This window comes from Egretta garzetta, unplaced genomic scaffold (assembly GCF_000687185.1).
Source record: "Egretta garzetta isolate BGI_Z169 unplaced genomic scaffold, ASM68718v1 scaffold38, whole genome shotgun sequence".
NCBI classification, from domain to species: Eukaryota; Metazoa; Chordata; class Aves; order Pelecaniformes; family Ardeidae; genus Egretta; species Egretta garzetta.
The window spans coordinates 326,512-354,026 of NW_009260667.1; the positions used below are offsets into that span (position 1 = coordinate 326,512).

At 38.6% G+C, this 27,515-nt stretch overlaps 1 protein-coding gene across 4 annotated transcripts in view; it reads right to left on the reverse strand.

Annotated features, from left to right (window-relative positions):
- Window positions 1–27,515, reverse strand: part of CNOT4 (CCR4-NOT transcription complex subunit 4) — a 57,802-nt gene that overhangs the window by 27,985 nt on the left and 2,302 nt on the right. For 2 of the 4 annotated variants that reach the window (XM_009645581.2, XM_009645583.2), the window contains exons 2-7: window positions 15,573–15,817; window positions 7,955–8,152; window positions 5,128–5,214; window positions 4,478–4,579; window positions 3,564–3,689; window positions 482–615 (exon numbers count right to left, since the gene is read on the reverse strand). In XM_009645581.2, the coding sequence (XP_009643876.1) occupies window positions 482–615; window positions 3,564–3,689; window positions 4,478–4,579; window positions 5,128–5,214; window positions 7,955–8,152; window positions 15,573–15,746 (821 nt within the window). In that variant the 5' untranslated portion in view covers window positions 15,747–15,817. The remainder of the gene's footprint in view (window positions 1–481; window positions 616–3,563; window positions 3,690–4,477; window positions 4,580–5,127; window positions 5,215–7,954; window positions 8,153–15,572; window positions 15,818–27,515) is intronic. The other 2 variants (XM_009645582.2, XM_009645584.2) reach the window with 1 other exon arrangement.

Here is a 27,515-nt window from a genome sequence, read left to right on the forward strand (position 1 = left end):
TTCAATTTCCAAGGTCCTTACACCTAATGTTAGGACTGCACTATAAATCATGATGTAAAAAACCACAGTAAAGAACACATATCGAGACTGTAAGGTGTCTCTGTTGTGAGAGTACAGACTGCATTCAATGTGACACCATACCAAGAAAGCTGACATCTGGTCTTTAATAAATAGTATGTGTTTATGCAAATATAAAAATGCAAGGTCTTCTTTCAGAATAAGAATACCTCATTCTGAACTAGTGATCCAAATCTGCTGCACACAGTTGAAACATTTCTTTACCAAGTAAGACTCACACTCACTTTGTATTAGAACAAAGTGGCACATACAGCTCTACATGGAGAAAACAGCTATAAGAGTTTATCATATAACAGCCACTAAAACGAGCGGGCAACTTTGGGGATACAACAGGAATAAGAAAGTTTTCTTTAGGAATAATCAGAAAGCAAGAATAGCCAGGGAGTCCAGCATCAGTACTTACGCATCATACCTCTGCAGTGCTGTCACTTTGTTCTTGTTCTTGTCAACTGTACCCGTAGATAATTGGAGAAAGTTGGGGTTTAGTTTGTATAATTCTTGCAGTAGTTTCTGTTCATATTCCTGGTGCTTACCCGCCTAAAGAAAGAGAAACTCACAATGAATGAATACTGGTTTAATAATATATATTTTTTAAGACTTCAGTGGCAAAAGACTGAATGTCAGGGCCAGGAACATCAGGCCAGTCCTAAGTTCACTCACCTGTCACATTAATATAAGCAAGAAACAAGATTAAAATCCTATATAGGAGCTTGCAGTAATCGTGATTTATTTATAAAAAGCAATCTAGAGGTCAAACTTCTATTGAATCTAGAATGCAAGTTCATCCATTGACAATTTTTTTTTTTAAATAGAGAATCAAAGTGTGACTATGAATATTCAATCTCATTAAATGGACCTGTAAATTCCTTGACACTAACCCAAATTCCAGAAAGCTGGTGCACTGAAAGCACAATGCACTTTTCAATAGCTGTGTAATTTCCAATTATTTCCAAGAAAGCAATATGAAATCAAAAAGAAAGTTTAAAGAATGTTAACAAGGTACAGGAAAGGAAGATTCATTTATGTCACCAAGATCAAGAACCATCCACTCAAGACTTCCAAAAGAACTCATATGTGAAATTGAATTCCTGGCCAAGGTATGTAGCCTATCAATTTTAACCAGCAATTAGGCGGGAGGACTGACAGATTGTCATTGCCTTCTACAAAAAGGGCTGTAGAAAAGATCATGTGAACTACAGACTTCCGAGTTCCACCTCCATCCCTCATAAGATTTTAAAATCTATCTTAAAAAAAAAAAAAAAAAAAAAAAAAAAGGTAGAAGTTCATGGATAAACACAAGCTGCTGGGAATGAGCCTGAGCACCTTCTGTAAAAGGGAATCCTACTTCACTACCATGATGGAATTTTATGACAGTGTCAATAAACATAAAGAGGATCCACAAAAATTTCCAAAGAGCCTTTGATAAGGTTTCACACCAGAAGTCATTTACAAAGCTGCCCTGAGATAAAGGAAAGGTTCTTGAGTGGAATGAAGCTGGTTCAAAGATATAAAGGCAAAGGTAAGACTTAACTGCTCACTCTTTTAGGGTGCAGAAGCAAGCAATGAGGACTGATGACTGGCATCAGTTTTATGTGACACATTCAGCACTCACGAGAAAGGAGTGAAGAGCAAGTTCTTTGCTGACAATACCAAGCCCTTTGGGTAGTAAACTGCTACACTGATAATGAGGAACTCCAAAAGAACCCCAGAGAACTTGGCAAACAGGCAAATAAGCTTCACAAGAGACATGCCAGGTAACACATCAAGGAAAAAGTAGCCTAAACCATGCTAACATTCTATTGATCTCTGAACTGGCTGTTACAGCTCAGAGAAGAGATACTGAGGTTACTGCCAACACATCTCTTAATTGTTAGTAGATTATGCACTGGCAACCAAACACAAAAATTGTGCTGGGCATTATTAGGAAGGGTGCTGCTAATATTAAACTTTGCTTTCCCCACATCTGACCTCAGCATCTCAAGGAGGACACAGTTAGAAGATACAGAGAAAGGCAACAAAAATTAACACAGAAAGAGATGAACTGCTTTACAAAGAAGTTTAGAAGCCCAGAAACTGTGATTTGGAGAGAAGGCTACAAGAGATAAGATCAAGTTTTACAACATCACAAAGGAAATGGATAAGGCAAATAAGGGTTTTGTTTTCAAGAAGTACTACAATGCTAAGATTAGGGGACACTTGACAAAACTAACTGGTGATCAGGTTAATACAGGCAGGAGAAAGAACTTTACAAAACAGCTGGTGAACTTCTGGGGCTTGCTGCCATAAACGACTGTAAAGTTGACAGTATCAGCAGGTTCAAAATGGATTAAATAAATTCATGGCTGACAGCTCTATAGAAAAAAAACAACAAAAACAAACAAACAAAAAAGCCTGGACAGGAACATACCTTCAAACATGTATAACAACAGATCTAGGTGGTGGGAGAAATACAGGGAAATGAACAGGAAAGGTGGCCTGGTTTGCAAGTTCTCCTTGAATTTTACCTCCTATTGCCATTATCTGTGACAAAATATATACTACAGGGAGTGTTCATCTGAATCAGCACGGTATTTTTTTAATTTATGAAAACATAGCTGAAATCCTCAGAAATAACTGCTAATTTGTGGAAAAAATGTTTAATACATATGAACATTCTTCCTTATTCTCTGGCTTACATCAGCCTAACACATGAAATAAAATCTATTTGTACAACATTTGTGCTAGCACTAGTGGTGTGGACCACCTGCTTCACAGACAGACCACACACAAAAACTACAGCACAGATGCAAGGCTGGCACACTTGAGATTGAGTTTAAAAGCTTTACCATACCTCATGTAGAAGGACAGACCTAGACCCAAAAGACCTCAGAATGCACCACCTTTGAGAAAATAAAGCTATCCATTTACTTCCTTCCCTACCCTAGACAATAAGCATTTTGATGTTGAGATAATAAAAAATACCCACATCAGTATTTACGCTCTACTACAGTTACCCTCAATGTTTTATTTCCAAAAGGTTTCTATACCCTTCCCAGGCTAAAAGGGATATCAGAATTCAGATAGCAGAGCCAAATCACAGCACAATAGTTAAGCCATGATAACTGGCCACATACACAAAACCTACAGGAGAACCCTAATCTGCACTAATTTCTTTCACAGAGATTTAAAATAACATATGTTACCTTGCATTAGGATGAATAAAGGGCAAGTAGCTAACTCAAGGTTATTTGATTTCTTGGCTAAGAGTTTATCTCCATCTTTTTGACGCATGAACACTCAGTGGACTTTTCAGCCTTTAAAAGCAACATGCAATGAAAAAAATTTAACTAATCGTTCACTTCCAATATCCAATTGGGTAATCACCTTTTGGATTTCAAAATTCATCTCTACCATAACGTTCAGTAAAAGGCTACATTATGCACATATTAGACAAAATAAAATACATACATGCCACATTTTATGTGTTTCCCATTCATTACACTTACCTGCATTTCCTCTTTTGTGAAACTGGCTGCTTCATCTCCCAGCTCATGTAGATACATGCAGTCTGGTTTTGGACACTGCATATTTTTTAGAAAATAACTGCAATATTTTGTTGTACCTAATGATGCCTGAATAAAAAAAAATTGTTACTTAAGTACAGGAGGTTAAGAATACCTTTTACAGTATAAGAAAAAAGCTGTATCTGCAAAAAAGTTCCATCATAATGCATTATTTGATGCAGATGGACTAGGAGGTCCATTTGTAATAAATAAATCTATATACTTGAGGATTATATCATTAGAGTGTAATTCTATCTTCATCCAATCTAAATAAATGCCAAAATAAGAGCCTTAGTAAATATTTGCATTCATAATCTTAAGAAGCCAAATAAGTAGTTATGAGTTTGCATTACATGAAACTGCTTCATGTTTTGTAGCAGGGTCAGGAATATTAGCTACATGATTTTCTACAGCCACCAATTTGGCCGAGTCAGCCTGAATACCTGTTTACACAGATACCAAAAGGAAAAAACTTGCATTTCCCAAGGAGCTTTTGAGAGGTGTGGTGTTTGGACTACAGAAATGCACTGTAAAAGCAAATAATCAGATCTTCACACTGCACTATTAAGCTATACAGCAAAAAAGCCACTGTGGGAAGGGGAAGGCGGTACATCTCTTTCTTTGTCTCAGACTTTTGTTTTGAGAAGTTACCTGCTAACCCCCTAAAACATCGTCTGCTGGAAGCTCACTGAACTTCCATGTTGTGATTAATGCTAGGAAAATAGGTCAAAACCCAATACCCAAATAAACTGGATGTTTTTGTTCAACACAAGCATATCCATACAAATAAGATTTTATACTATGCACTTATAGTAGTGTCCTAGTACATATACAAAAGAATGTAAAAATATTACCACCTTAAGTGTTCTGCCATCTACCACCACATTATTGACACATTGTATGGCTCTGAGAGCATCTTCTGACCGGATGTAGGTTACATATGCACTGGCACTTGGACCCTAGAAAGGAAACATACCGTATTTTATTTTTTTTAATCCACCCCCCAACAGATCTGAACATTAAGTTGCTTTTTCAGCAGCTCGCTTCATAAATTAGTATATTCATGGCTAGATGTTTTTAAACAGGAAAACTGACAAAAATGGTAGATTTCATAAAAATTTACATGTGATGCATAAAGAATGGGGGAAAGAAGAAATACATCAAAGTGTTGCTTTAAAGTTCTAAAAATACTTAAAGGTATTTTAGCCCTGAAATGCTGATGAGTGAACAAATGCCATATTGCTGCTTCTTTGAAGGTTCTCATGCTGTCTGTCAGTTTTTAATCTTTCTACACTGGGTCTTGCATCTAACTTTGAGAGTCTAGTTGGACAGTGCCTCAGTAACTAACAGTAATTTGATTTTTGCAATGCTGTGGTTTTTTTCTTTTTATTACTTTAACCTATTGCTTAACCAGAAATAGGGAACCCCAGATTCACTCTGCACACATGTATTTTTCTCTAAAGGAATAAAAAAAAAAAAAAAATAATCACAAGGGCCTCTGACTTACCTGTGAGCCTGCATATGATGTGCTGTTATTAATGACAACTTTATGTATTTTACCAAACTTCCCAAAATATTCTGGTCGTTTCAAAACCTACAAGAAAAGAAAGTTAAAGTGGTATACTAGGGAATTAATTCATATAGGGCTGCATTTATTCTTCTGTGTAACTGTGCAACAAAAGCCTTTAACTAATAAAACCCAGATCTCTTCTACAAAGAAGAGGAGAGCATGTAGATGTAGATTTGTTTTCCAACATAAAACATGGTTACTTGCAATACAGAGTACGTTGCTACTGCAGTAAAGAACTTAAATGAGGTATATGCCACATTTTATGTTGTATTTTTAAATTTTTTTTCGATACTCAGATTATCCAAACCCTACCCTGACAAGATACATCCTATTCAGCATGAAATATTCCCGTATTTTATAATTTTATATTTTATAATTTGAGGAAAAAAAAAATTACATTCATTCCAGTTTTAAAATAAATAACCACTTCAAACTTGAGTTCAGATATATTGACTGCTAGGAACAATGCTGAATCCTGACTCACTTGCCCCCTCCAGAAAGAAAGACAGTAAACCAATTAGCTTTAGACTCAAGTTTTCGGAAGACCAGACTAAGTACAGGAAGACAATATATGACACTTCTCAGGGGCAAGAAAAAACATTTCAGAATCAACATCATGCTGAAATGAATGAGTGAATACCACTTCCCTGAAGAAGAAAAAAAAAAAACCAAAAAACCACCAAACCCAAAATCCTATCTTTCCCTTCCCTGCATCAGTTAGTAATAACACACCATTTAGGGATGCTGCACAAAGCAAGAACATCTCTAGCGTATTAAGCAACTGTTGAATAACTGTTACATGTGTGCCAGTGGAACCGGCAACATATCTGACACATTTGGTACCAAAAGCCTTTCTTTTTCTATCCCCATGATGGACAGGGGTGCATAAGTTCTGACTACTCAGACTGAAGCTCGATAAGCTAAAGTTATTTCTAATGCTAGACAATAACCTGAGAGGTTAAAAAGGAAGATTTGTTTCCCCAGCTCCAACTTCACATTAACACTGGATGGTTCAGCTAAACTGTAATGATCCAAGAACTTTTTCACCTAACCACCTCTTCTCCCTTCTCAAGGGAGCATCAACGTCTTCAAGATCTAAAAGCATTAATCACATTTAGAACATCCTGCAGAACTACAGGGCACACTGTATAGACAACCAGTCACTCACTGGTCTCTCTTGCCTGCTCTTCACTTGATCTACACCCTCTTGAAAGATCCTACACCCACCCTCAGACATCATTCCAGAGGAGACTGACAATCCTGAGTAAAATGGAAGAGTTTCTTCAAGTGTTTTGAAGATTACACTTTTGATAAGTACGGCAGCATGGCCTTCACAATTTTCACAAGAGCATGTCAACAGAAGTGAATCCATCTGTACTCTGTTATGATCCACAGATCTATTTCCAGAAAGAGCAAATAGCAGTCAATCTGCCCTTCCAAATAATCTTTATTTGTGCAGAAGTTTTTTGCCTGCTTAAGTGGAAAACTTAAAATTGAATATTTATTTTTTTTTTAGCCTATCTTTCTCTTTCAGGCTAGTTTTTTTCGAAATCATGTCATCTTGGTGCTATATGCAATTATTCAGTAAGTACACATGATCTTCTGGTATGTCAGTGAGAATACTGCTACCACCAAACCAAGTAAGCCCTCCCCGCCCCTTACTACACCAATAAACCCACTTCTAATTACTTCAAGTATTCAGTGTGGAATTATCTAAGGTTAAAAAAAAAAATTAACTGTATGTAATATTATTTCTCTTACTCACAAATCCTCTATCTGGTCAAAGAAACCGAATGCATTTTTCGATAATAAAGAGCACAAGACAGTGTTGACAGTTGCTGGCAAATACTTGTTGTTATATTCCCGTAGGAACTGGACTGTTATATGCCAGATGGGTTTAACTTTGGAATTTTCTCTTCCCTTCATATCTCCCCTTTTTTCCCCTCCACTAAAAGAGGCTTTTTACATTTGTTCTTTCCAAGTCTACCAACACACAGCCCATACTCTGCGAGTCCTCAGAAACAACCACTTCTATATGAGATTTCTCCAGACAATTTAGTGTGATTAGATGAATTTAACTTGGCACAGCAGTTTTGAAGACATCTATCTTATCCTGTAGTACATTCCCTCCATATTCTAATTCAAGGCACTTTTACTCATTAGCACTAATTCCATTAGCCACCTGCAGCTGACTGATCATGGGATAAGTAAAACATTTTAAACACAAATCAGTTTTCTCAAATGAAATGGTTCTGCAAGCCAACCCTTTCCTGGGTCTTCCTCATTTTTTTCCCCCCCTCTCAACTGACATCACCCTTATGCTCCTTCCTAGTTACACTTAAAAGTGTTGGCTTTTTTCTTCTGTCCCTACAGGTTTGTTCTACACTTTGTATTAGAATTAGTGGTACGTGACACAGCTGTATATTGCCAGCAGATCTAGTCTAGGAAAATGAATACCTAAAAAAATCCTTAAACTTATTTATCTTAACAAACCAACCATTTTTAAACAAAGAACAACTTCCTTAATAAACAAATAGAGCATCCATACTCCCAAAAAGCAAAGACAAACACTTATTGAGGTTATTTTGGAGGAGGAAGCTGTGTAGGTTCCCTTAAGAAGAAGGGGCCTCAGCAGCAGTAAAACTTTTCTAATGCTGCTTCATTTTGTACTCATCAGGGAGACACAAAAGGGTGGGCACAAGGGTATTCCAATGGTTCCTTGACAGTAAATTAAGGGCAGGGTCTGCAAGTGTGAACTGCTCACCTCTGGATCTGCTAGGCGCTGAGATAGCCCTACCACGAAGACAAGGTTCTTCTGTACAACCCGTACGCTGGCCAAATGTTTGCGATTCTCTGATATCTTCTGTTTCCTCTCATTTTGTTTCTGTTTCTTTTCATTTTTTATCCTTTGCAGCTCTTCCTGGGAGAGTGGTTTGTACACTGCTGGATCTTCTGGATATGGCTAAACATAACATACACCATTAAAACCAACCCATGTAAGAAACAACATATTTGAAAATTATTAGTCCCCATGTTTTAAACGTACAAATTTCTTTCTTCTGTTATACTGTTGTGATTGTTATGGCCAGCCACATTATAGAAGTAGCATATTCAGTCCTTTGGGAAAGGTGAGTAACTTCTGTATTTTCATGGAATTCTCCTATTTATAGACATAATACTGATTTGGGCAATAGCCAAATTCTAACCCAGCTGCCTAGTCAGTTTGGTAACACTACAAGCAGCTGCAACATGATAGCAAACACATCCTGTTAAGACTTCACTAACACAGCATAGCAAGCAGGGTGAAAGCATGCCTTGTGTATTCACTTTATAATTAGTTGTCTGATACAGATTTGGATGGTTAAGTGTATTAACAAAGTAAAGACTACAGGATAAGAAATCAAAATACAAATGTAATTTCAGTGGCCCACCAAGTTCAAGACAGTAACACCATTACATGGCTCAAACTTTACATGGTTAAACCTAGTGAAGAGACAGACTTCAGTGATTTAATAGTATTCTTGCCATGCCTGTGTACTAGTTTGAAACGTGGGCTTTGTTTTCCCTGGACAAAGGTACATTTTTAACCTCAAGATTATCATCTACAGATAACTCCTCAAACACAGACATAACACTGTAGATTTTAATCTCAAAAGTACCTAGCAGAAGTACAGGTGTCCTCAGAGTTACCTAGAAAGATTGCTCTGGTCTTGTAGATTACAGTGCACTGTCCTCTGCCCTGTATTACTCCTCAAAGCAGTCCCATATTCCTTACCTGTCTCAGTTTTCTCAGACTGAAAAGTTAGATTTCGCACTTTATATACAAAGCAATGCTAAGCACAGAAGCAAGTGCATAGAAACATCTCATACAAAAAGAAGTGTTTGGAACACAGAGATGAAGTAAAAAATGAGAAGAGTACAGGATATGTGCATTAAGGCAAAGACTTAAGATAAAAAGAAGTTAAGCTCACCAATATGCTGAGCTAAGTTCTTTGCTTGTACTACCATAACCAAAGGTTTCAGCATGCAAGTCCAACAAAAATGAATTTAACTTTTTCCTGACTGCCCTCTGTTAATAGCAGAACACAAAACTAGTTGTCATACTAAATGACCTGAGAAAAATCTACAGCAGCAGATGAAAATAAGATTTAGGTTAAAAGCATGTATTCCCCATACTTGCATGATGCTACCGAAAGAGCCACCAAGTGCTCAGACCTGGTAGTCTTCCAAGTACATCCCCCCAAACAAAACAAGATCCGTTTTACAGTTTAAAAGAGTTTACAGTTGAGCATCATTATGCTATACTTGAGACATCTTCTGAAAATATGCTGCAGTCAGCTTCAACAGATGGCATCTCATGGTTAAACACCAAGTCCTCTGCAACATGTTTTTAGTATCACAAAGGAACTTAAACTTATATGATACTTTAGCAGTAGCCAAAGGTACACGACTAAGTCCTTAACCTGAAAACACAATAAGGCTTCATGTTACCCTTGAACGGCTAAAACCATGCTGTTTCTTAGAAAGTTATGTTATTCACAAGTAACTCTGAATACCTTACAGAGATTTCACAATGTACTTGATGAACAGCAACGACTTGTTAGTAAGGTCATTTGAGATTAGCTATAGCCAATGATTATCTTGAGTTTTAACACATGGACACATGAGGACTTCAGAGATTCAGAATAATTCTGCAAGGCATTTCACTTATCTAAAGAGCTTCTCAAAGTCTGTGTTAGTCAATCACTTAGAATAAAGAATAGATATTGTTTTATTTTAGGGAAGACAAAGACTACTTGGCAAAGAGAGTTAATTCAGGTACCATAGTCAATGAGTTCAGGTAAGAATGGGAAGAAGACAAGTGCACCAGTATAAGGTAGATATAGTTCCAAAAATAAAATGTCTTGTTCTACATCAAATGATGTGGTATACCCACAATCCATCCTTTCACAGATTAATTCCTAATTCCTTCTCCACTTCCTATACTATGCAAGGCAAGGCTTGCAAGTATGCTGCTCTCTGGTACTGTGCAAGAAACAAATTCATTGTTCTCAGTAGGTTCAGTAATGCTCCTGAAGGTCCAAGAGAAACTACAGCAAACAGAGCCAAAGCTAGTCAGCTTCTTTCTTGCCAAGTATAGCCACATTCAGAGCATATTCTCATACAAGAAGCAAGTCAGACAGTATGTTCCTGCTCTGTACAGCTATTTGTTCCTGGAGGTCCTGAAGAGCAGTCAGGAAAACATCCCGGGTAGCTCAAGCATAACCCTGAACAAAACACTTATTTGTCCATATGTAAAACTAGTGTGTTTATTTGTACAGGAGAGCACAAGAACTGCAGAGATGCACACAGCTTAATAGCAGCTTCAGAATCGGGGAAGATAGATCTCAGCAGAAAGTATGAGACTGCCTGAATAAGGATTTCAGTCTTTAAGGAGTAACAGCAGTTGATTTGACACCATAGATAACAGTGCTTGTTTGAGCTACAGAATCATCAAAAGTTCTCGATAGATACTGTAGAGCTGTACTGAAATGTATGAAATGTTTCATATGTATGTTTATCACTTACGACATGTTTAATGCTTCTAAGGAATACGAGTAGTTGGATATCCTGACTTGCAGGACCTGTAAATGAATCTGTGTTCACCTCCTGAATCCCAAGAATAAATCAGAAACCCAGTCCTAAGAAGTGATATATGATTTTCCTATCTATATATAATGTGTGGGATGATGACAGATATATTGCGCATTTAAGGAGGGAGGAAGGCAAGTAAGCACAGCACCAACATTTCAGAAACTAATTCTAAAAAATAGTATTAGAAATGCTGTTCCTTTCAAGCAATGACATAAAGTCAGTCTACAAATAGGACAATAAATGATTTCATCTTCAGAGTGATTGCTTCCCACAGTGCTGAAGTTCACAAACTCAGATGATAGTTCAACTACAGACAGGACACATGCAGGGAAGGCTGGTGGAACATGGTGCTGAAAGCCAAACAAGGTGGATTGACTGCTGGTGTCTCTCACAGTACCATTTAATCTGTCATTTACTCTGTCCAGCCCTACAAAATAGGGGTAGGACCACAGGTACCAGAAGCTTTCAGGTCTTGCAACAGCTAAAGTGGCAATGCTACTGACATGACTGCCTTTTTTTTTTTTTAAAAACAAGAAGCATAAGACACTTGTTTACCCTACTATCACTGATTCCTCAGCTGGTGGAGGATTTGAGATCCAAGTGAAGTAGCTACGTCAAGTGTTATCAGCATTTATGTATTTTCAGATGCAAGACATTAAGGGATGTCAACATCATTGATTCACTAAGTTTAGCTGACACCCTCCACTTAAGTTATACAAATCCTCTTCAGCAAAAACCATGGAAGCCACCTGAAAAGATGCGCCAACATGGAAAATGACCATATTTTGTTTATGCTAACTGCAAGTTGCCGGAGTCCTACAAGAACTTCATCAAAAGTTCGAATGTCTCTTCTGTAGTCTCGTTTCTTTAATCAGAGGTGGCCCTTGAGGAGTTCTCAGTCTTCCTGACTAAGTTTGTCTTGTCATTTAAGGTTTGTTTTCTTTCAGACTTTTTTCCCCCACATTTTCCCAATTGTTGAAAGCTGAGCTGGGATTTATCAAGCACTTTGCTTTTGTCATTCCCAGATGGTCACATTCCTTCCACACAATGGATGTACCAACATTTCCCAGTTGTTGCCTTGCTACCAAATAGGTTCTGAAATGAGAAATACAGAGAAAGTCAATAAGGTTTATGCATATTATAAATATTACGTCAAGAATAAAAAGAAAAGCAATTTCCTACATATTTCTAAACATCAGTTGTCACACCAAATTTACTCAGTTGTGGGATTAAAAGCACCCGAGGAAATAACTGACATTCAGAGACTGTGCATTAAGACTAGGTGTTCCTTTTACACAGAAGCAGGATAGGAGAAACATGGACAAAAACATGCTTAAAACGTATTAGTTTCTTGGTCATAAACATAACAGTTTACTACTTCTGTCCATCTCTAAAAAAGTTCTAGGAAGAATAAAATTCGCTAAGTCCAAAAACTGGAGAACAAGGCAAAGACATACAACAGGAGCAGCTGTATATCGAGTTACATTACTTGGTGGAGGGTCAAAGCAATTAAGAAATGTGAAGGAGCTAGGCTTTTTTACTGTTAGATTTAAAAGTTGCAACAACTGACACTAAGGTCTGAGAGTGCTATGGTCTATTAAAGCAAGACGGTACATATTATTCATAAGACAAACAGCACCTAGGCCACTGAATTTCAGAGAAAAAAAGAAAAATCACTGCAAAGATAAAAATCACCAGCTTTACAACCAGAAACAGCAAGCCTGGTGACCTGTAAACCAGCTTTTGGCTACAGAAGTCTCTTTTGAGGACAGCATATTTTCATTCTAATTTGACCAGTTAGCAGCTATTTCACTCACAGTTAAGAAACCAATTGACTGGAAAAAACAGGAAGGCTTGCTTAGCATCTTACAATTGACTACACCTACAATTCTGAAGGGCATTAGGAACTCAAAGCAGGTCAGCTCTATTTTTTAAGGAAGTACTTTTTATAGTTAATGAATTAAACAGAAACAATTTCCGAGTCTATTTCAGAAGATTCAGACAAAGTTTAGACAGCTTTTAATGTGTTAAGACTAGTGAGTACTAGCTTCCAACCAGCATTCAAGTTAAATTCATACTAGTACCTTACTTTCACAAATCAAAACGAAGCAAATGTTTGCCTACTACTGACAGGAGGAAACTTAAGACACACTAACTCCATTGACTGCAACCACGTGAACATACTCTGCACATGCAAATCTTAAACTATATAACAGTTCAAGGATGTAGAATTATTTTCTCCTTGGTAGAAAAAACTGCACAGCTAACATCTTCTCGGAAATAAATTAGAGAAGATGAGGAAAATAATGGTATATATGCAACGCAGTTAAGATCTATCCAACTAATGGCATAGATGCCACTATAGTGTATAGCCAAACTATTTTATCATAGACTTTTCCGAAGCCTCCCTCAAACCCTTCAACCAAAAATCCCTGGATAGGGAACTTCTTCATTCCTCCTCTCCACAGACTAGTGATCAAACCACTGGATAACTTGTATTGCATTCAGTACTATTGGCACAAATAGCAGTTTTCTATTATGCAAGTGTACAACACATAGCCTTGCTTTAATATATGTTTATTCACAGTCCACTTTACACTAAGTATCCTGCACTGGTATACACATGATAAACATGACGTACCTGTTGAAACCATAGTACCTACTACAACTTCCCTGCAAAAATGTTGTTGCTTTTCTGTTTTCTGCACTTCAACATTTTAAGTGATCACAATCAATACACACCATAGTAGACATGCAGAAAAACTGCTTACATCTTTTCCCTAGAAACCTTACTACACAGGGATGGTAACTATTTAGACACACTGCACACAAAACCACATACCTGTTTCAGATTCAGAAGGTCCAGTGCACTTCAAAAGGTGGCTTCTTCAGACTTATTTGATGCTGCCATCAACTGTGTAGCTCGAAGTTATTTATTCCCAAGATCCTGATAGTGTCTCTGTGCCATGACGCCTTTGTCTATGCCACAAAAGGAGTGTACTCCTCAAGCCTCCGCCATGCAAATCTCCTACAATCCAGGGATATAGCTGCAACTCTACCCAAGAACATCTTGCAGTCCATGGATGAAGAAAGTATCAGGAACATAATCCTCATCCATTGTGAAAGAAAAGGTCTCCTTCCTCTCCTGGAACGGTTGGTGTGCTTCATTCCAGTTGTAGCGCTCATTCTATCTTTTCTCCCAAAACCTTTTCTGAGCAAACTGTATCCATTTCAGCAAAATATTTGCACATCCAATCATATGCCAGATTATTCCATGCTGTTATAAAAGTTAAGCTGTGGCAGTATCCATATTTCAAAGAATTCAGATACCCAGAGGCAGTGAATAGCATGCTACTTCTGTGATTTTTCAGATATATTCCGCAAACTTCCAGTAACGAACAGGCAGAGATGAATCGAATAGTTGTTGGCAAGAAGTAGCATAGTAAATCCAGGTAAATGAAGTGACTTACACAGACAAGGAAATTCCAGAAATCTCATGTTGTACCAGAAGAGCAGAAATTTGCTTGTACTATGAAAATTACTATAGAGCATGTTTCTTCTACAGCAGTCCTTGAAGAACATACAGCTCAAATACCGCAGCAAATTTGCACAATTTGTTAACAAACACATGTTGCTGTGGAATAGCCTTCAGGCTCGCAGAGGCGTCCAAACACAGGTTAGCAGTGATAGCTCTAGTGTAGCCAAAGCCCAAAAGAGCAGCAAGAAAATATGACTGGAAGTGCTTATAGAAAGCTGTGGCAGTGAATAAAGACAGTGAGACCAAGTGAGATTACTTGGGGTCCGAAAAGGGAGCTGTAATATGAGACAGGAAGCCAACAAAGGCATAAACTGAGGATAGGATCACAATTAAATAGCAGGAGAAAGAGGGAACATAAGTAGCTGCTATTACAAAAAGAGGAAGGCCAGGCAAGAAAGTTACAATCAAGGGAAGTCATTAAAGAGAAGAAGATATTGAGAAGGAATTCTATTAAACACTGAAGATAAGGAAATAATGAGGTTAAGCAGAACACTAAAAGGACAAGGAAAATCATTCAAAGGAAAAAGCAGGCAACTTAGCGAAGCTGAAGTTTATAGTTGTGGCCAACCAAGGTATCAGCCAGACATCAATTAGGAGACAGGGAGAAATTAAGTGTGACTCTCAGAGTACTACCTTTAAGCATTTGGCAACAAGATCAGAATACTAAACAAATAGACTTAGCCTAGATTTTGAAGTGCTTTGAAGTCTAACACCATTGGATATATTTTCCAAAGGTTTTACATGTTTAGTGTCCAGAAGAATATGGATTAAAAGCTCCAGTGCCACAAACAAAACAAGCAGGTACTTTATAAGCTTGCTTCAGACAGCTCTGCTAGTTTAGCTGAACCTTGGCCCTCAGCAAAGCCCTGATGCTGGAATCATCACTGTCCTTCCTGAAAAGATTTTGTCAATGCATGAGCACCCCAACTCAAGGATTTTTTTTTTTGGCAGTTCTCCCAGCATCAGCATGCCTTGGTTCTGATCCACAGCTTCCCCTATTAATCCAGTTCTGAATTTAACAAACCAAGACTAGCCGTTGCACAACAGCTTTGACATATGCAGACAGATTCTGAAAGATCCAACACCTCACCCTTGATCTAGGCCATGACTAGATGAATGTTTCCCCGAAGGAAAACGATGTCTTTGGTACCAACACAATGCAAGAGCCTTGTGATATGTGCAAGACAAGCCGCTGTTCCAGGATATTTACCTTTCTGCAAGCAGGACAAAGTCCATTCTCATCAGTGCGGATACGATGCCAACAGAAACGACAGATTTGGTAGCCACAGGTGCAAGGGAAGAAGTTGATGTCATCAATTTCCAGAGGTTCCATGCAAAGGGGGCATTCCACAGGGTCTTCCTTAGCATCAGGGCTGCGAGACATCTTTATATGTTCGCAGAGCAGCAAAAGTTTATAATAACTTAATAGACCGAGAAGGTCAGCACTTGGAAGGTCTGCAAGTGAAAAAAGAAAAAAAAGAAAAAAGTGGTTAGTACTTTTGACAACCTTTCTTTTGCACCTTTTAATATTTCAGTTCTTCAGCACCTTCCTTCTCCCCACATGAATTATCTACTAACACACATTACTCCCTAATAAACTTGAGTGACTCTTCCTACTTACAAGTCACACAAGTAATACGAAAGATAGTACTGGTGATGTACCTCCCTACCTGGATAGGCAAGCACTTCTTTGGCAGTTCACTAGCCTATTTGGGTTTCAAAGTGTACACCACACACTGCTTCTAAGTTCTGCCAGTTCTTTTAACTATTGCTTTCTTGAAATCTTCTACAAATCAAAGTCAAATCCTTGAATGCAGGACTTCATGTTTAAGATTACTTTATTCCTTTGCTCAGAGACTTGGAACATTCAGAGATTTGGAACAACATTTAGGTCATTCATTCAGACTTTCAGTAGAGTTACAGAATTATCAAACAAACAAGGAAAGCTTCTTACTCAGGAGAACTAATTTCTCCATTCATTTCATTTTTTGGTCCAGAGATTGATCTCTGAGGTCAGCCTTAGAACTATAGCATTAGCCAAGATTTGTCAGGTACACAGGTCTCTGTGTCAGACAACTTTCATCAAGTCATTTATGCTTTTCATCAGCATCCAATTCACAAAGCCCAAATATATGCATGGGGTCAAAACCCCCCCAAGTTTAAATTTAGAGTGCAGCCATAGTAAGGTATTTTGACAAGAACCAAAATTCAGGCCACCATTTTCTTAACCCATTTCTTAAACTCAAGTTATTTGAGTATGCTTCTGTTCTGACAGTTTAAGAATGCAGCACAAGAAAGTTACTTTCAGACTCAAACCAAGGCACATACAGTCATCACTGAGATATTAAATCAGTTTGGGGTGGTTCCTCCCCACCCCTCCATTTAAGTACCACTCTGAATATTTGAAGTTGTATCTGATATCAGCAAGCTGTCTCAATCTGCTGCATGAGACAAGCATGTAGATGAGACATGCATGTAGATGAGACAGAATTAAAGGGTAACATCAGAATTTTTAGGTGAACCTTTTGGAGGAGATAAAAAAAAACCACCAAACAAAACAACTAGAAATCTACTGAAAAAGATGTGACCAGCACTGATAGTTGGATGGCCATGCTATCTGTAACGAACTACACCACTTTCTTTACAAATAAGTGAGCTCAAAAGTTTTTAAAAAATCCAAAGTTGTTTTTACAATTACACCTTTCCCAAAACATCAGTCATGCAATTATAATTTAACCACACACACAATCTGGAGTCCCCTCTACTTTCCCAGAGAGTTTTCTGTTTCATTTCTAACCAAAAACTACTAGATTGTGTACTATCCAATCCTTCTCCGGGCTTTTAGGGGCAACTCCAGGAAGAAATTCTCACATCCACCGACTTGAAGAGCAGCGACATTTACTCCTGTCCTTGGAAATAAGATGACTGCATGTTTTAAGATCAAACCCTTGCCCACAGATTTCTGTGTGCTGTAGTGTTAGCCTTACATATCTTTGGTTTGATACTTTAACAACCACAAGAGACCAGACCTATTTATGACCTTCCACACTCTAAACCGTACTTCCTCACATGAAGTCTATCTTGTAAAGCCCAAGAGGTTCCAGCTCAAGTTGGGACCTCCCACCTTTCAGGATAGGATCTGTTTAGCATCAGTCCACAGTACTTGTCCCTGTCCTGCACATCTCTTCAGGAACAGAAATTCCCCTGCAAGCAGCCAAGAGAGAACCCTGAAGAGGAACAGCATACATGCACAAACCAAAGCACCATCCAAATACACAGCAGAGAGTATATAGCTTTGTACAGGAACAGCCGCATTGTCATTAGGTTAACCTGTGTTCACAGGCTGATACCAGAAACTAGGCTAACTGCAATTTTTATAAGTGTGGTAAGGAGTACAGCCTCTAGGCATGAAGTGCAGTTCTGGTACACATGTACCACTGCCCTAGAGAGAAAAAGTTCCACTGGATGCTCACATAAAAGTAAGGATGAGAGAACAGATTTTAGATGCAGTAAGCATAATTTCTTTATGTGGCATGCACTAGCAACAACACTGTCCTCTTTCTGACCTTCACTATGATTAAAATCAAAAAGTTAAACTCCTACAATAATACAGCAGCTTTTACTTTATTATCTATGCTTTCTTCAGTGCTATATTTACAATCGTTTTGACAGGCTTAAAAACAGGTTCTGGGACCTTACCAGTGTTTTCTACAGAGAACACTAGTAAAATCTGACCTGAAGGAAGGAAAGGATTAGTTTGTTTGGGAGCTTTGTCTTGTTTTATAAGAACACATTCCCACTGCTGAAGAGTGGGAGGGACTGTTAAAAGGCCACAGCACATTATTTAATTGCTTATTATGCAGATAACACATATTTCTATGGCAACCCTTACATTTCCCGTAAACTTTTCACACTTGTATAGCAGCAAAACCATTACAATATGGAAGTGACTTTAAACCGAAGCACAGGATAAACTGAACAGATTTTGTTCAGGCTAGATTTTGGATTTGACTTTGCCACAGATCTCCAAACAGGTCAGGAAGCAGATAGCATATTCCCTTCAACCATGTACTCATTCCACCGCATGCTCAGCAGCTTTGAGCCTACTGAAACACATCTAAATAAAGCTGCACTAGTACTAGCGAAGCTGTAGTTAGAAGGGCAGTTTTGAAGAAACTTCAGCCACCGCAGTAAAACTACTGAGTTATGAAGTTACTATTTGGAATCTCCGCTAAGAAATGTCATCAGTTCATGTGAAGAAAAAAAAAAAAAAAAAAAAAAAAGTGTGACATGAGCTAGTACCTCTGGGATATGCAGAGAAGCTCTAGCAAAACTGCAACGTGATTAGCATTTATGAGCTGTTTAAGTTAACACTAAAAGTTCAGCAGCTGCTAGCAATAATGCCAATAGTTTGCTTCAGTCAGCAAACGGCCCATTATTTTACAACACAGAGTAAAGAGCAGCTGTGTGCCATGTTTCTTGAAACTAAGTAAGAGGCAGTATTTATTTACTTGGGAAAAGGCCGTTCAAGCATCCCATTTAGAATTCTCCACTCAAGTGTCTCCCCCTTTCAGGAGAGTTTATATACCAAGGTCTGTGTCTCAACTCTGCATCAGAACAATGCTTGTTTTTTCAAAACCAGAATAATATGCGTAGTAAGGCATCATTAATGCATTGTTCATATAGCACTACCAAGAAACACAGAGTAACCAGTCAGCTTCAATGGTATTCCAAATAATTCGAGATTAACATCACACGAAAAGCAACACAGTAATGGTAAAAGACAAAAGGCAGTATTACATGCTGTGTTTAATCCAGAGTATTTGGTCTTTGGGATCAAGTTCAAAGAGATTAAATTAATAGCATGTCAGGAGAAGAAACGAGGAAGGTTGTGCACGTGTACACACGCGATACAGGCAGCTAAAATTTGTCCACACACTTTCCAAAATGCCGACAACTGCAGTCAAACAGGGCTACGACAGCTTCACATCCTGTTTACAGAAGACTCTGCCAAAACATTCATACACACAGGGATGGAGCGGAGGTGGACAATGTCCAGCAGCATCTTTTAGATTTAGTGAATTTGTAATAGGTAACAACCAAAATACGGAAATGTATAGTTGTGTGTCTTATCCATTCCACCATACCAACTAGTAAGCTCCTTTCTTCTCCAAACACATAAGCAAAATGAAAAAAAAAAGATAATTTTTCATTCAAAGTGCTTACTTCATGGATTTGACAGCTGTGTCTAATCAGCTTCACTGTACAATTGTTTCTTTTGATGAAATCCTCCAAATTTTGCAGTCGGAAAAAAAGAAATCCTACTATTTGAGGGTACTCACCTCAACACAATTTTACTTGTAATATAGCGATTTCAGTCCATTTTCCCTTTTTCACTTGAGGTAAGCAAGTTTAGCTTCCAGCACTTCATCTTCCCTATTTAATTTTAAAGGGGGTCACAAAAAAAGGAGGCAGGGGAGAAACAACTAGCTTGTTATCCATTCTTTTTCCTCAAGTGCACTAATTTGAGATTTAACATGCACTCCCCCTCATTTCCCCATAGTAGACAGCAGAACATCTCCACTTGCTAGCAGTTCATTCTAGTAAATGTGACCCTTAAACTTTAAGTCCTCTCCCAGGAGGGCAGCTAGCTCTAGGGGATACAGACACATTCTCCCCCTCACTCGATGGGCTGAATCCAGCCTTGCTAGTTGCTTTAAGACATGAAAAGTGTCACAGCCAAAAGTTGTCAAAATCTAGTCATGAAAAACCTGAGTAAAGGACTCATATCCCAGAAAATACTTGGAGACTTAGGGCCTCTTGAAGGAAAAAATCCAGACATGTGTTAGCTAATGTTTCACTTAAAGTTCAAACATACCCGACACTTGAAGTGAAACAGGTCAGAGTCTAAGCACTGAACCTTTTGTAAGGGCTCATTAAACTTACACAAACAGAAACTCACACTTTTTTTTCATGGCCTTGTATCTTTTGAAACTCATCAGCCCCAAGAAGTCTCAAAAACGTGCTGCAGATGCCGCCTGCGTAATGCCACAGGGAAGGCAGCCCGCCGAGACCCCCATTCCTACCCTGCCAAAGGATCAGTTCCCTTTCCACACTTTATGTCCTGGTTTCAGCTGGGACAGAGTTAATGTTCCTCCTAGTAGCTGGTATAGTGCTGTGTTCTGGACATAGCATGAGATTAATGTGATAACACACTGATGTTTCAGTTGTTGCTAAGCAGTGCTTATACTAAGTCAAAGACTTTCCAGGTTCCCATGCTCTGCCAGTGAGGAGAGTGAATACAGCTAGGACAGCTGACCCAAACTGGCCAAAGGGATATTTCATACAATATGACATCATGGTCAGTATATAAACTAAGGGGAGTTGGCTGGGGGGCAGCGATCACTGCTTAGGGACAGGCTGGGCATCGGTTGATTGGCAGGTGACAAGCAGTTGCATCATTGAGTTTTTCCTGGGTTTTGTTTCTCTCTCTCTCTCTCTCTGTTGTTTTCCTTTTCATTATAACTTATTACTACTACTATTATTTCATTTTATTATTTCAATCATTAAACTGTTCTTATCTAAACCCATGAGCTGTCTTACTTTTGCCCTTCCGATTCTCTCCCCTATCCCACTGAGGGGGGGTGGGAGGGTGGTGGTAGTGAGCTAGTGGCTGTGTGGTGCATGGTTGCTGACTGGGGTTAAACCACAGCACTTCATCTCTGTGGTGATCCCACATACAAGCTGGAGGCAGAAAGGCAAGCAGACTTCAGGCAGCAGCTTCAATGGGTTATCCCCTCCTTGCATCAGGGGAGTAGCAGCAGTTCTACCAGCACAGCACTCCCCTCCAGGCTGGCATGGGGCACAGCGTCCCGAGGCCCACACCTGCACTTCCTCCTCCACCAGTGACTCTGCTGAAAGGAAAGTGACCTTGATCTCCTTCAGTCTCTCAACCTAAGAAAGCCTATCACTTCATTGCATTGCAGAGACCACCGGAAGGTTTACATCAAAACCTTCCACAGGCAGGCTGCAGAGAAAAGCCCACTTTTACTTTAAGCACGCAGAACTGAGGGAGATCCAGAGTTAGTCTTTCAGGGCCCCACAGAGAACCCATATGGGAGAAAGTTCGCATATGCATGTCCCAAATTATGGATGGATGGTCTAGTCATTAAAACATCCAGTCTTGTGTCTTAATTAAGTCATCCACACAATTCAGAAGAAATCTGGGGAACTTCCCCAGGCCACCTCTTTGACATGCTACCCTCCACCTGCCCGAGCACTACACGAGGAGAGTGACCCCTTTCTCCCACCAGCCCCTTCACTCACATCAAAATACAGTGCTATTTTACAGTCACTTGGTTAGCAACACTGGTACAGGAGACGGCAGGAGTGCTGAAAATGGGCCGTGCTTTTTTAAGTTTTATGGCGCTGTTACTGACTGAGAACAAAGACACCTCAGTGGCAAGCAAGCAGGCTCCTGAATTCATCCAAGCTAATTTTCATTTGAGACAGAGGGAAAGTTCACTTCCTACTTCTTTTTCCTGACCGTGCTGAACATTTAAAGCAAACTGTACTAATTGCAAACTCATGCCCAGTAACTGCACAGTCAGTTTTTCTCTCATGTCTTCTCTCTGGAATAATGTTTATTATTCTGTCTGTGGTCTGCAGCTACATTTTGATCACAGTACAAACAACGCATAAGAAAAATAAGAGGTAGGCAAAGTCTCGAATGTTTAGAAAGTAAGACCAAGAATTAGGTAGCCATCTCAGTATTTCTAAAAAACAGCGTTACACTGACTAGGATCATCCCCAAGTTACGTAGCTCAAAGAGGTCAAAACGGAAGTCTCTAGAGACTCCTCTTCTTTAAGCCTCCCTGCAGATGCTTAAGGGGCTCGCTCTTCTAATTTCAGACTTTGACTTCTGCCAGCATAAGCAGGTGTACTGCCACTTGAACCAAAAAGACCAAAACATAACTATTTTTGCTGAGTCACATTTTACCTATATCAATCCTCCATCCAGTTCATCGCACAGCCATGCAGAAACTTGCACCAGCACCGTGAAGACACAGAAACCAGCACCTAGGGGTAGCAACTGCTCAAGCAGCATATTCAGCAACAGTGCAAAAATCAGCCAAAGAATTCACTAAATAAGCTTTGACCTGATGCCCTCAAGGCACCCTAGTAACAAAAATAGAAGAGTCAGATGCCACCTGCTAAATGAAAGGGGAATTAATCATTCTTTATAAAGCCAGTGTGAACACAAATTATTTCAAGACAGTTATGTGGCAAAAAAAAAAAAAAGTTATGTACCACAAAAAGATGCTTTTCTCTCATTTAAACTGAACCAAGAACTGGCCACTGTAGAGTTACTGTTATAGGATTCAAAGCTTTTATGCATAAAGGACTACATACTATCAGTGACACACGAATGCCAATTAAGAGATTATTTACTCAAATGAATTACTTTCTTACAAATCATGAACAGAATCAATATCTTAAAATTTATTTAGAAAGAAAATAGGCCAAATAAGATTCTGACAAATTCATCCATAAGCACATAAAGCTTTGCACACAATTATCCAAGACAACAATGCTATCTTAGCATCTACATCAACTCATTCAATGAAATTATAAGCATAATATTGCTCTGTAATTGTTTAAATTAGTTTCCCACATTCACTCACATTAGAACTTGAATGCTAGTATCCCATTTCATTTTTGTACCTATAGCACCACTATATACAGACATGGTATGCCAAAAGCATTTGGATAATGAATTAGAAGTGGGCTATACAATTATTAGTTTAAATATTTTAAAAGCCTATGGTTACTGTCTGTGACCATCTAATATACATGTTATATGTATTCCAGCATGATCATTTCCAACTCCTCAGGATACAAGCAGGACATACTCAAACAGGTGAAATAAAATAGCCACACCTATATAGATTTGTATACAGCAAACTATATATCACAAATTGTTGCCAAAGAATGGTGCAGAGACGATAACATATCATGCAAAAAAAAAATCTGCAAAAAAATAGATCCATCAGCTCCTCTTAAATATGAAATATGTTCCATCTGACCTATCCTAAATTCCCTAAATCTCTCATTACTGGGAAAAAGGGTGCTACTCCATTTCTTGTACTTCTTCATAGCATCTGCCACCAGTCACTGTCAGAAAAAGGCTCTAGATAGATCAGCTTGCCAATCATGCAGCAAACACAGGCAGCTATTAAACAGGCTATTTGGGGAATGGAGTCTTTATTCTGTTCACGCAGCACCCTAGCACAAAACACTCATTCTGCAGTCGGGGTACCTACACATCAGTGTACCATAGTTCAATTTTTCCATAACGGTGTGTTCTATTTAGTCCTTAGTAAGGTGATACATACTCAAATACATGCTTAGTAAGGTGATACATACTCAAACACACGCTTGTCCTCCTTGTAAATCTGTAAAGCACTAGTAGCATTGGAAAAATCCTATTCTTTCCATGCCCTAGTACACCACTTTTCTCTGTTTGAAGACTAACATATTGATTTCATTGAAGATGACTTACATTCAAGCACAGAAGCACTATCAGACAGTTGGAACAGTACTTTGGAAAAACAAAGTGTTTTATAAAAAAGACAGGTGACTGACTTAGAGATTAAAAGCTTTGCTAATGCATAAACATGCACTAATTTGTGATATGACAGTATTTAATTGTAAAGGTAGTCACTAACATAATAAAGCATATTCAGCACCACTGCAGAGTACCCCAGCAGACCAAGTTTTTTTTAATGATAACATAACAGGCTAACACTGTTCAGCCACTCAAACTCCCTACAGCAAGGCACAGAGGCTGGGTGAGTGACAGCAGCTCGACCTCACTGACCTGCGCTTCCATCTGTTTCACAGAAGTTTCCAACACCCAGTTTTCCCAGTGCTTCTACCTCTGCAGATTAAAAACCCTAGACACAGATATTGCATTGGTGCTATCCTGAGTAAATTTGGCAACACTGACTGGAACAGCTTTAAGCTTCAGCTAATCCCATGTTGCAACCCCCTGAACAATGACTTTGTGCAACTGAAGCATCTCACTTATCTATGAATTTCTTACCCTTCTGCTGCCTTTTACTCACTAGGACTTAAAAATCACTGATTTTAAGACAAACTGCAAGTTAACCCTCCCCTCAATTTAAACCGTTTTTAACTTTCCAACTACAAAGTATTTTTTTCTATTGACAACTACTATATATGTTGACCTATAACTAAGCAAAGCTTTTTATTTTTTAAAAAACCTAACTCAGCAGAAAGTCTGCATCACCCATACTTAAGCTGTTGCTGTTTCAGTATGTAATATGTTCCTCTGATTGTTGAGGGTTTGTTTCTTAATCGAGTATCACGGGTGCATTTAGTAACTTCTTTTGATAAAATCTAAATGGAATTTTTAAACTAGCAAAGCGTACAAACATCATATAAACTCTTAGATGTGCTTGTAATGTGAAACAGTATGTTCACAAAACTTGAAACCAATCAAGTTATCTAAAAGTAGCAATGTTAACAGTAGGTTATCTCCAAACCCTTCAAGATTTCAGATATAGCATATCCTCATTTTCCTTTCCTGAGGGTAAAAAGAAAAAAAAGCTTTTTTATCCTAAGAGAAAGTTCCTCCAAGTGCAAGTGAACACATCATTGAACATGGCCTGACTGTGCCCTTTAAGAAAAGTTGGTACAGCAGGTAAAGAGATTTCAGTTCTTCAGCCAGTGAACTCTACTAGTATAAGTAGTGCTAGTACCAATCAATGTCTATTGATTATATGTTGAGTATGTTGACTGCTACAGGAAATGTTAATTTAAGTGACAATGATAACTATGTAGAAGATTTACATTATAACACTTGCCAAACTGATTTTGATGGGGGAGTTGAGCAAACAAACTCATTTTAAGATGTATGATCTACAGACCAATTTAAAACTTAAGAAACCCCCACAACCCCAAAACCACAACATGCTGCCCAAGTCACCACACCAGCGCTACCCCTTCCCTTTGCACAGCAGTTCAGGCTGCTCTCCTCCCTTTCCCTTGCCACAGCTCAGCTCTTTGCCCGTCTCCTAGGCAGCCCTCTCACCATCTCCCACTTTTCACCAGTCTCCCCAGTGCCATTCAGTCTATTCAGATTTTCCTCGGATGCCTTCATCCAAAAGATGAGAAAACCGGCATTTGCTCCAGGCTTCTGGAATTTTTATCAGTCTGTTGCTTTCTTCACTGAAGAAGAGGTAAGAACATGCCATTCTGTAATGAAAAGTTCTTGTGCTAGCTTGTATTAGATTGCATACTTAATAATAATGGCCAGTATTCCCAGAACCAATTATAAAGAAAAGCTCAGCTCTGAAGAGCTCCACAGCCCTTAAAAAGACGACCCAGAAATTCTCACACACACGGGGGGGAGGGAAAAAAAAAATCATCACCCCACTTGAGGTTGCAAGACTGTATTTGAATATAACCCAGTTTGCAACATCCTGTCAGCAGCCATCATCTTCTAGATAATTTACCAGAATGACTTATTTTTGACCTGCTGCATTAGTTCACGTACACTTAAATTAAAACTGGTCTGCTCTGAAAGGATGCCTGAAGAACACGAGTCACACCATCACTGAAGTACAATCTAGCACAAAGCACCATCAATGCAGATTCTCAGAAAGAAGCATAATGCAAGTTTAAAAAAATTGCATAAAGGACAGCTCAGCTTTTACATTAAAAAACTCTCATTTGCATTTTCATGGTGCAGCACGAACAAGACCACTACAGCATCTTTAGAAGTCCTAGCCTCCCTGTCCAGCTGTACTCAGTAGTTACAACAGCCGTATTATCCAATGCAAAAACCTTGCAACCAGTTTTCTTATTAATTCCTGGATATTTGTATTACCCAAATAAAGGAAAAAGACTATTCAGATAGACCTCCTGCAAACAGATCTCCAGAGATGATTTTTTTTTAAATTATCTATTAGATAAATACCTTCCTGTATAGCAAAAGGATTATCTCGTATTTGCCCCTGAAGAAGCAGTTACAGAAACCGTATCTTCCACAGAAAGCACAACTAAGGAAAATGCCATTGGAGCCAAGGCACACTATACAAGAATTCTTTTTCTCTTTGGATTTTTTATGAAAATTCAAGGATCTTTAATTGTTAAAAATGCAGAGCTATCTTTTGCTCTTAGGGGAACAGTGTCCAGTAGTTAATACACATACTTCTGAAATTATCTTGGGAATACTACTAAAGGTTAGAGTGGGTGGGGGAGAAGCACAGAAAAGAGGGATAAAAGCTGATCACACTGGAGATATGCATTCTTATTTGTAGCACCATGCATTAAAGACACACATATTCCTTTAGCCCGTAAGAATTCACAAAATGACTTGTAGAAAACTAGGTATAAAATGGAAGACTGGATGATCACAAGTCACGGCTTCTTGTCTCTACCTGCTAAGTATCTCAGGAACCCTTCAAATTCCTTAACACTGCCTTATGAATTGCTGAGTTGTCACAGCAATATTAAGTGAAAACAAGCCAGAAAAGCCTATCAGCCACATATTAGTACTATTAAAAAGCCCTCACACAACACACATGGCAAGTAGCAGATTTTCTGTTTATGCATAAGCAGGGGGGATTAAGCACCCCACCTGCCTTACCTCTAGCCAAGAGCCCCTTTGAACATTGTTCTTAATTCCACAGACTGCTTGAGATACTTTTCTTGAATGGAAAGAATATAGGTGAATGTACTAGGTAACCGGTTTTCCATGTTACCACGACATGAATAAAACTAAGAATTACTCACTCCAAAGCTTAATAACACAGCTGAATTCACTTTAGATCTAGGGAATGAGAAATCCAGCCAGTGTTAGCAACAACCCCCTCAGACCCCTTCAGTGGCATCCTTGAAATTAGGAAAGCATAAACTAAGACACCAGAAAATCTGAGAGAGAACACATTTTAAATAATTCTCAAGCCTCTTTACGTAGGTGTTTAAGATCTGTTTAAAACAACCTTTGGAAAATGGATGATAAACTAAATGTTGATTTGTTTTCTCCCCACCTTCTCAATTAAGGTGTATTTATTCTAGGCTTCAACTCCTGCAGTTGTTCAACATTTTCAAAAGAGAACAAAAG